Source organism: Rhinoderma darwinii, chromosome 10 (assembly GCF_050947455.1).
Source record: "Rhinoderma darwinii isolate aRhiDar2 chromosome 10, aRhiDar2.hap1, whole genome shotgun sequence".
Taxonomy (NCBI): Eukaryota; Metazoa; Chordata; class Amphibia; order Anura; family Rhinodermatidae; genus Rhinoderma; species Rhinoderma darwinii.
In genome coordinates, this window is record NC_134696.1 from 91,398,125 (window position 1) to 91,409,637 (window position 11,513).

General features: G+C 41.9%; 1 protein-coding gene across 1 annotated transcript in view; it reads left to right on the plus strand.

Moving 5' to 3' along the window:
* The window catches only part of BCAM (basal cell adhesion molecule (Lutheran blood group)), a 55,317-nt gene extending 44,109 nt beyond the window's left edge, over window positions 1-11,208 (plus strand). The window contains exons 15-16 of the mRNA XM_075840255.1: window positions 10,348-10,459; window positions 10,555-11,208. Of these exons, the coding sequence (XP_075696370.1) occupies window positions 10,348-10,459; window positions 10,555-10,560 (118 nt within the window). The 3' untranslated portion in view covers window positions 10,561-11,208. The remainder of the gene's footprint in view (window positions 1-10,347; window positions 10,460-10,554) is intronic.
* Window positions 11,209-11,513: the final 305 nt, after the last annotated feature.

Here is an 11,513-nt window from a genome sequence, read left to right on the forward strand (position 1 = left end):
CCCAAGTAGGGGTTCCAGAAGGCGGGCAGATATCTCGCCAACAGTCGTACTGGTGATATATATGGTCTTCTTTGACCAGATTCATGGGTTGTCCACTTTGAATAATGTTGTTTTTCCCTGACGTTAAGCTGGTCAATGGAGATTCCCGCTTTTGGTACCCCCCAGCGATCAGCTGTAATTTGTAGTCTTTTACATGGGCCAATGATAGGGCAAACAAGCGCTCGTATGAACGCTTGTTCCGATCATTGCCCGCTTGTTCATCGGCTGATAGTTTAGCTTATGCAGCAGTACATATTATCGTTGGAAACAGGGAGATGTTCTGCCGACATAATGGAAATTTATGGGGACGAGTGATCGTAGTATCGATCGCTTGTTGCCATACATAACCAATCATTGCTCCTTGTGAAAGGAGCAAAGGAGCGCAGATCTCGTTGATCGCCGCTTGTTTTCGCTACCCATATTGGCCGTTGTTAAAGGAGCTTTAGTCACCAAGACAGGAGACAAGTGTTTGCTAGACAATTATAAAATTATCAAATATTAACTAAAGGGGGCCATATGCATTAGATTAACGTCGACTAAACATGCCGATTTAGGCGGGACAGGACGACCATCTAGGGTGTGTTAGATGTTTGTCCAATGTTTGTTCAGCAGATGTCAGGAAAAGAAAATCGGGCATTTTGAATTTCAATATGCCCGATCCTTTGCTCTCAAGTAAAACAAGCCGTTGCCAGAGGTGTCTGGCACCAGTTTATTCCCCTCTCCCCATTGAAATCATATGCACGTGTATGGGAAGGAGGAGAACTTTTTGGCCAAACAAGCGTTCGGACGACAACCGTGGAAGGTGTATGGACACCTTTTAGAGTGGCTGTTACAAGAGAAATAAACATAAATTATTGGAGTATGGAGTTACATCAGTCGGCCTTTGACCCCCTGAACCCCCACCCCCATGTAGCATCAAGGGGCTAAAAGAGAGATATCTATCTAGTGGTACCTATAAGTATTATCACTTTTCTTCCCACATACAAGAGCAAAAAGATATTAGGAGTTGACCTACAGTCTGTGCCAAAACTAGGAGTTGAGTCAATTTGGCACCTTCCATGACCACCTTGAATCGAGACTAGTACTATACAGAATATATTTGTTTCAATTATTGCCAGATATTATGATGGATTGATGGCTATCCTGTTTCAATGATTGCCCTAGTAGTTGTAAACCTATGTTGTGGAGAATATAACTCTTGTACGGTACGTCTCCCTTGGGTGCCGTAAAGTCAATCTGTGTCTGAGGCTAGAAAGGAAATCTGAAAATAACCTTGGCCTTATGTATCTAGGTTGATTTATCAAAAAAGCATGCCTCCTACCTACAGAAAACAATCTTCAGACTTCAAAGCCTAAGTTTAAGAGTATGTAGACTGAAGTACGACTGTTGAAGGATTGCAGATTTCCACACATATTGGAATGCAAGAAGCTTTTGATAAGGTCGATTCTTGAGAATAGCTACACATAGTTGTCATATTATACCAGTCCTGCTGGATTATAGAGGTCTATATGTACAATACCTTGTCAACGTTCACTCAACCTTTTATCACTTTCTAAGGGTCTTCTGACCTTAAATGTAGACAGATCAGAAGAGAGCATGAGTGGAGGCTTGTGATCAGGGTTCCTCACCTATTCCCAGAAAGTAGGCACAGTCTGAACCCCTTTGGCGCTGGTCAGGGTTCCTGTTTTTGGAAGCCTTTTTGAGTCCAACGGCTGGATACAATTGAAATCAATGGCACATCCGACAAAACACAGTGTCAGAGAATCAGTTCTAGAAATCTCTCACCATCATCTTGGGGACAGCTAATCTAGTTCCTCAAGGCTCCGACCAATGTTTTCTGTTTCCATGTCGCAATGACTTCCTACATATAATCAAGTATTCTGCAATCACCTCTGATGCGTACATATGTAGCAAGTTGCTATTGTAGTTGAAACAGGAATACATTTTTCCTAGTGCTCACCATCCCGGCAAAGCTCCACTTACTAACCGAGCAACTCCCGTTGTTCTAGCCATTTGCATAATGATCGTAGTGATGCAACCAAGTTCAGACAATGCATTTCTCAGTAATGTATAAAGGCCAAAGAGGGCAAATATAATGGTTCACGATTTTACTGGTAGGGTGGAACAAAATGCCACCCTACCCGAAGGCCAACATAGAGGTAGACCATGCGTCTGCTATGGGGCCTTCAAAGAGACCAGGTTCAGCCCTGGTTAGCCCCATCCTCTACTATTGGGCGGCGAGAACCTGTGTTGGACTTCCCTCTCCAGATGAACAAGGGGGTGGAGAACTGGCCCAAGGTTCATAGAAAAACCCGGCGCCATAATGGGTGTCTATTTTGATCTATTGTTATGGGACCTTCTCCCTTCATTGTACCCCACTAGGGCCCACACACTTCTTTATTAAACACACATATATAATTGTGAACAAAACATATTGTTAGTCACCAAGACAATAACACAAGTGGTTGCTAGGCAATTAAAAGATCATGCAGTATAGACTAAAGGGAGTTATTTATACTAGACTAACATTGTCTGGACCCGCCTATTTTTTGGGGGGACCAGACGACCGTCTAATGTGTATTCGATGTTTGTCTAATGTTTATTCGGCAGATGTGAGGGACAAAAATGATTGGGCTCGTTGAATTTGAATATGCTCGATCCTTTTTTCTCAAGGGAGATAAGCCGCCGGCTGAGGTGTCGGGCACCAGCTTGTTCCCCTTGCCCCCATTGAGAACACGCACTCGTGTATGGAAAGGTCAGGAAGAATAGCTATCAGCTGAACAACAACATTTTTATGGCAAGCTACACCTGTGCCTAAATTAATCTTAATGATCCTTAGAAAAGTGAGCAGCATATTTGGTGATATCATCACCTAAATATTACAGGACATTTAAAAGATTTTGTTTAATGGATCTCGGGGGAGGAACTCCGCAAGAGGAGAGCAATGTCACAGCTGATATAACTCATCCAGTGGTTCCCAAATTTTCTGACCCACTTTTGACAGAGGCTTTTGTTTGGAACTCCCGGACTTAGCCCCATTTCATCTGACGTATGTCAACATCATTCGTAGTTAGATGCCGGTACTTAGCACCATTAAAAAATTAAGCCCCTGCTACTTCGAAAACAGCGAGAATTGTGCAGGTGGGGGAAGGGGCAGGCTCAAGGTATCCTGCTGCTGTGCATTGTTGAGGACCGACTATGGCCGTTGATGGTGGGTCGACCCGACTTGTCCATCATTGGCCATCAGAGGCTTCGCTAGCGGTTTACATCTGAGTGGGCCCCACACACAGTTCTACACATCCTACAGGGGATAATGCCCCTATAGCTGCCTTCACACAGAATATTGTCCCTATAGCTGCCCCTACACAGTATAATGCCCTTATAGCTGCCCCCACACAGCATAATGATAACTTAGTGCCTCCCCACACAGTATAACGCCCATAAAGATGCCCCCCATACAGAATAATGCCCCCGCACAGTATAATGACCCTTACTTCCCCCACACAGTATAATGACCCCTTAGTGCCTCCCACACAGTATAATCCCCCAATAGCTGCCCCCACACAGTATAATGCCCCCACAGCTGCCCCCCATAGCTGCCTCCATACAGTATATTGCCCCATAGCAACCCCCCCTAACCCAGTATAATGCCCCCTTATTGCCTAATAAAAAAAAATAGTAAAATAATTACTCACCTATCCCCGTTCCCACAATGAGTAGATGAGATCCCTCTGCTCCTCCGGTCTGTGCAGTGTGTGGCTCGGCACAGACAGGCGCGATGACGTCTCTACATTGTGCCTCTCTGCTCCAAGCCGCTCATGGCAAGCATTACATAGTAAATTTTTGAGGGAGGAGCCGTCAGCTCCCTGCTCCAGCATTGGTTTCAACTGTATGTGTCCTAAAGATGCAGATACAGTTGAAACCTGGACATCAGTGAATGGCTTGCGAACACCCGAAGGTCTTCACATGACCCCCCCCCCAGGGTGTCACGACCCACAGTTTGGGAGACATTGATCTAGTAGATTAGCTGTGTGAGTCTGGTGGATCTCATGAATGTCTTATTCCAGCTTTGAATGGCTGGACTTTAAAATAACAGTAGAAATTCTGTATTTTAGGTGCAATTATGTTCTAATGCAAAAATTGACCCTAATAAGACTAAGAGTATATTACACTGCCAGAATCTCCAGACGTCCCAAACCATTCTGATTTAAATTTTCAGACTGCCCGAGGACAATGACCTCACATATTCCCTGACTATTAGAGAAAAAGCTTCACCAGATTTGGCTTAGTATTGTCAAATTCAAAGTCAGGAAGTCTCAGCTTCGTTCTTTGTCATGAAGGAACCACATCCCTTAGAGAATATGTCTTCCTGTTTTCCTATCCTGGTTGAGAGAAAAATTATCTTTAGTGTAGATCACCTATTTAGAAATTGTAGTAAAAACTGATAACCTCTTAAAACTTCAATCACTTTGTAGGCAGCTGCAGAGATATGTTAGATGTACTGTAGCCAAATTGTGTCAAACCTGTGTTTTTGAGTCTTATTCCATACATCTGTATGCATGCTGGGTGGGCCGGATATTTTTGGCGTGATGCTAGTGCTGTGGTGAACACTCTGAGCCATTCAGATTTCTTCCCATTTCTGCTCCTCCTCCCCTCTCACAGCATGCAGTCCCACAGACACTGAGAGTGAGAAACTGCAGCTGCATCTCCCTCCTTCCCCCCTACTATCTACTATATCAATTTAGAAGATTTCTTGGAGACTGGGAAGGTTTCTGAACATATACAAAGAACCTGTAGCTTGTTTGCTGCATGTATGTTTAAGCCAAAACTAGGTTTGGATAAAAAAAGAGCAGATGGCCACATAGCTGTGAAAAAAGTGGTATTTTTTTTCCCTGTCTTTACTGCATCGGGTGTTTTTTGACTGTCCGTGATTATAAATGTTTCTAATGCTATTGACCATAGGTGCAGTCAGACCACCTATCGGTCGTGTTTCCGATGGTCACTTTAAATCGCATGTCTATGGCCAGTTTCAGCTTCCAAGTCAGATTTGTTTATTTTTTTGCTTTCATTACGTAAAGCTAGGGAAATACAATTCTTTCCGACCCAAAGAGCTAAAATTATCTGTTGCCGAGAGATCGGACATAAACAAATTCTCCTGGAACATACACAGGAGAATGAATTTACCCTTTACTTGCCAAATCAATTATTTTAGAAATTCTTTTATGTTGTGGTCCACTCCATGAGCGCATCGAGCTGATGACTAATCAGAGATTAGCACATTGCCTCCACTGTGTATATAAAGAAAAGTGCAATCTCGTCGTGTTCTCTGCTTCCTCAAAGAGTTCAGTTGTGTCAAATATTGTTTGTTTGGCATTTTTAAACATCCTCTCCGGAAACTCATAGAGCCTGCGATCCAATGCGAACTGAATCCGCGTCCAGGCATTAAGACCATGCAAAGTGACCACCTAGACTTGTCCAGGAAACCTTACTTTATAGAGGTCCTCCGACCTAGACCATTATAAGGAGCCAGGTTTTATTCATGAAATGAAGCCGATTTTTGTGAAATTAAAGGAAATGTATCACCTATATATTTTTTTTCGTAATTAAAACCAGATATTGAAACATAATTTTTTTCTAATCTGTTTTTATTTTAGATATTTTTTTTATTCTATTCTCTGTACATGATTATGGGGGCAGCCATCTTGTCTGTGCTGCTGTCAACACCATTTAGAGATATATGCTTTAGGGTATGTTCACACAGAGTGTTTTGGCACGTTTTTTGACACTGAAACCACGTCCGAAACCGCACCAAAAAAAACGGCCGAAATCGCCTCTTATTGATTTCAATATGAGGCGGAGGCCTATTTTGTCCCACGAGCGACATGGAAAAAAGCGACATGCTCTTTCTTCAGGTGTTTCCGTCTCTGACCTCCCATTGACATCAATGGGAGGCAGAGAAACATTTTTTTCCTGAGTTTTTTGCCCACGGCGCTCAATGGCCGCGCCAGAAAAATGCAGGAAAGAGCGTGCAGGCAGGTCAAAATCTACCTGCAAAAAACTCTGTGCGAACATACCCTTACAGCATCCACATGGACTATAGAAACCTGTGAACAGGAAAGAACACATTGACTTCTATGGGAAAGTTTTCTAGGCATGCTCTGTGACCTGTGTAGAGGTCATTGTACAGGGAGGGGGAGGAGGGGAGCTGTGTCCATCACCTATTGTCAATGGTGGATCCTGTGTTATCTATATAGATGTTACCTGTGTAATCCTGTCTGTGATAATTATGAGATGACTGCTGAGAAGTGATCTCGACAGAACAGGAAGGGTCAGTCTATTATGAATGGTGGATCCTGTGTTCTCTATATATAGGTGTTACCTGTCAGTGTAATCCTGCCTGTGATGATAATGAGATGACTGCTGAGAAGTGATCTCTACAGAACAGGAAGGGTCAGTTTATTATGAATGGTGGATCCTGTGTTATCTATATATAGGTGTTACCTGTCAGTGTAATCCTGCCTGTGATGATAATGAGATGACTGCTGAGAAGTGATCACTACAAAACAGGAAGGTTCAGTCTATTATGAATGGTGGATCCTGTGTTATCTCTATATTTGTGTTACCTGTCGTTGTAAGGCTTCGTTCATATCTGCTCTAGGGTCCCGTTCCGACGTTCGTAATAGACTGACCCTTCCTGTTCTGTAGAAATCACTTCTCAGCAGTCATCTCATCAGCACAGGCAGGATTATGCTTCGTTCACATCTGCGCTAGGGTCCCGTTCCGACATACCGTTGGAGCGTTCCATTGGAGCTTTCCGTCGGAACGGGACCCTGACTGACACAAACGGAAACCAAAGGAAATCAAACGGAAATCCATCACCATTGATTTCACTACACTATTGAATCCGTCAGAACGACTGAACCCTTACACAACTGAGACAAACGGAAACCATTGGCACCGTATCCGTCACTATTGAAATCAACCTTTGGTTTCCGTTTATGTCAGTCATGGTCCCATTCCGACAGAAAGCTCCAACGGAACGTTGGAACGGGACCCTAACGCAGATGTGAACGAAGCCTAATCCTGCCTGTGATGATAATGAGATGACTGCTGAGAAGTGATCACTACAAAACAGGAAGGTTCAGTCTATTATGAATGGTGTAGCCTGTGTTATCTAAATATAGGTGTTACCTGTCAGTGTAATCCTGCCTGTGATGATAATGAGATGACTGCTGAGTAGTGATCACTACAGAACAGGAAGGGTCTTTCAATTGTGAGGCTCAGTGACCGGAGTGAAAACTGCAAGATTTTATGATAATGTTTTTATATAATGAAATAGAACATGTAAAACAAAAATCACCAAACATATTTAAGCATAAAAACTTTTAAAACAATAACTAATTTTCCGATGACACATTCCATCTAAGTCACAGAGTTAGTTTTTTCACTAAAATAATTTGAGAGATTCCATCTTGCAGTACTATAATCCACACTTAAATAGACTACACTTTGTTACACTGTTTAATTCAGTTATACAAAAGCCTTGACAGTCTTTGAGTTTAGGCTTGTCTAGTGTAGTCTATAGGGGTTGTCTGGTTTAGAAAACCCATTTTTAAATACCCTATTAGGGAATACTGAGATAATAGAGAGGTCTGTTCAGTGTGGGGAGCAGTTATAAAGAGTGTCACTCACTCTGGGGGACCCATCATCTCCATGCATTAAGCAGAGGGGTTGTTAATTTCAATAGGAGCTATGTAGTACTTAACTTCCCCTGCAGGGGTGCTGCAAGGGAATTGAGCACTTGCTGCTGGTTTTTTTTCACAGATTATTGCTGATCACTGGGGATCCTAGAACTTTGATTATCTTATCAACATGGGACCTTCCTAACAACAAGGGAATATACAATGCAGGCAACCCCTTTAAGGGTCTGTTTTGGCAGATGTTCTTTTTTTGCATCCAAACTTTGAGTATCGTTTGTTGTTACTATAACAAAAAAATGAATAAAGAGATTACCAAAAAATAGATATAAGATTAATATGACAGTAAGGCACAGAAAAACCTGGGTCGAATACTGCGAAGCTCCCCTTACTTGTCATCTGAATTGAGACAAACACATTAACATGGTTAAATTAAAGGGGTATTTCCATCTTCGGCATTTATAGCATATCCTCCTTTAGGACCCTCACTTATTGGAATGAAAACATTCTTGCCCGGCACTTTCACCTATCTTGACCACGATTTCCCGATAGGCTTGGATCCTAGAGGTGAGAGATCTGGTAAAAATGTCATACATATTGAAGATAGGACGTACTGGTTGCTATGGACATGCTGCCTGACAACCCCATATAGAAGGATTTAGCTGTTAGGCAGTTTATGCATTGAAACCATTCTCTATCGGCTCATGCACACATTTTTCACGCACCCGATTCACCCGTCAAAGTGAATGGGTCCGTGAAGATGATCGGGTGCTACTCGGATGCCGTCAAAAACGGCCCGAGTGGCACAACGGTCGTGTGCAAGAGGCATATGATTACTCAAGTATCCAGTTTAGAGCTCGGTTGGCACTGTACCGCACTGCGCGGAGAAGAGGGAAGCAGCAGTCAAACCACATATTCACCATCTACACACACAGCATATCCCCATTATGTGATATGAAAAAATATTCTATAGAGCAATACATTTATTCTCATCTTGTAACATCAAGGCACGCCTTCTGCAACACCAAAAATCTGTCAACCATTTTGAACAGGACATACAATTACATTTGGAAGAGCAGCTCTGGAGCACAAACTTCTGCTCTAACATTTGACATACCATGAGGACTAATAGAAAAGGAGTATTGGTGAACTTTATTATTTCAACAATACTGAAGTGTTTTTCTTATTTGTAACTACACGTGGTCTGGTTGACATGCACATGTTGTAGGTCCACATCACATCTCTATAGGTATTGCATTAATGAAATTTTCAAGCACAATGGCCTCTATTGTCATGAACAGGAAATTAGATAGTTCTGAATAGTACACGTCATTTTAACAAGAGATTACTGATTTATTACATTGATGCGGAAAAATCTGATCGGACCTGCTGGATCCTGTCAGCCATGTCCACGCTACTAGATTTTGATTTAGTTAGCCGTCAGCTGATACAAACCATAAGCATAAATAAACTACAGTAGGACGGAGGCCGTATTCCTTGTAGTCTTATGGTTTACCATCTTTGATGTCTGTGGTAGATCTCAATAGCTGTGAGATTCCTCGTCAACGTTCTCCGGTCAACTTATTATTATTCAACTTATTTATTAATGATATAGAGGATGGGATTAATAGCACTATTTCTATTTTTGTAGATGACACCGAGCTATGTAATATAGTTCAGTCTATGGAAGATTTTTATAAATTACAAGCCGATTTGGACCACTGAGTGTTTGGGCATCCACTTGGCAAATGAGGTTTAATGTAGATAAATGTAAAGTTATGCATCTGGGCACCAACAACCTGCATGCATCATATGTCCTAGGGGGAGCTACACTGGGGGAGTCACTTGTTGAGAAGGATCTGGGTGTACTTGTAGATCATAAACGAAATAACAGCATGCAATGTCAATCAGCTGCTTCTAAGGCCAGCAAGATATTGTCGTGTGTTAAAAGAGGCATGGACTCACGGGACAGGGATGTAATATTACCACTTTACAAAGCATTAGTGAGGCCTCATCTAGAATATGCAGTTCAGTTCTGGGCTCCAGTTCATAGAAAGGATGCCCTGGAGTTAGAAAAAATAAAAAGAAGAGCAACGATCTTATGAGTAAAGATTAAAATAATTAAATCTATTTAGCCTTGAAAAAAGACGACTAAGGGGGGACATGATTAGCTTATATAAATATATGAATGGCACATACAAAAAATATGGTGAAATCCTGTTCCATGTAAAAATCCCTCATAAGACAAGGGGGCACTCCCTCCGTCTGGAGAAAAAAAGGTTCAACCTGCAGAGGCGACAAGTCTTCTTTACTGTGAGAACTGTGAATCTATGGAATAGTCACCGCAGGAGCGGGTCACAGCAGGGACAGTAGATGGCTTTACAAAAGGGTTAGATAATTCCCTAGAACAAAAAAATATCAGCTCCTATGTGTAGAAATGTTTTGCTTCCCTTTTCCCGTCCGTTGGTTCAACTTGATGGACATGTGTCTTTTTTTCAACCGTACTATGTATGTAACTTTTTGAATTAACTTTTTGTTTTGTAAGAAGAAATTCGGATCTCATGAGATATCTCACCTTTAATGAGCCGGTCTACTGACTTGTCTTTTTCAGATCTCAGGATCCAGCTTCAGCTGAACTTGCCGTTGAGTTAAAATCAGAGAAACGAAATGAGCAACGTGTGTTATTGGGCTCTCGAGGAGGAGGAGGAGGCCCAGCGGCAGAGGTCAGTGCTTCATCCAACGTGTATATTTTCTATTTTTTGCTTAACCCAGAAGACTTTGCTGTTCTAATGCCGTTTCCCTTTCTATATTTCCATAGTGTTAACAAGCAGAGACCGAGGGCTTTCCTGTTCTATGGACGGCACCATCTTTACGTGACCTGGAAGTCAACTGACATCTCCAACCTGTGGATTAAAGTTTTCATGACTTCTTGCACTTGAAACAGAGTTGCAACAGAATAAAATGCAAGGACTCAATATATAAGAGCTTACACATCAAGATCCCACAAGTTCCCAATAAGATTTTTGGGGATGCATTATTCTAATTTGGGGTCTTATTCCTTTATTATTTTTATTTTTTTTGAAGAACATTTTAAGGTTCACTCGCAAAGGTCTGTTATTGGGTATACTACCCTACCTAGTGTTGCCTTAAATGGTGGTAGGCCATTGCTGCATTGCCCACCGCAGACCTCAGTCAGTTACCCTTATTTGTTGCAGTTTTTTGTTTTTATGCATATAATTTTTCTCATTTTCTACCTGCCGTTTTTTTTTTCTTGTTTTTTTTTTTAATTTCCAAGTTATTATGTAAATGATTTCCTTTGTCCTACTGTTTGAAGCTGTTTTTCCAGCATGCCTTGGGGGCAACAGATCTTGGTGGGCTTTAAACTGTTACACTGGTCTTGGCCTGCTTCTGTCTGGCCTGTATGTATATAATGTATTTCTCGATGGTCATTACACTGGTCAGACCCCTAAAATGCTTGTAAGATCTCATTTATTCTTTTCTTTCGTGTGATCAATCAAGTTTCAGTGATGTTCATAAAATTGAGATTTGCCTTTATGATTTGGGTTCAGCTAGCTGGTCATCTTGGTGTTTGGACCTTGACTGTTTTGGGCTATTTGCCATTGGAGTTCATACCTCAATAGAGATGGCAGATGTATTAAAGGAACAAAGCTGATACACTGTGTTATGCCTAGTACAGGGACTGAGGGGGTGGAGCATGATACAGGCAATCACAGAACACCAATGAGAGTATCACTGTATCATGCTCCTCCCCCGAAG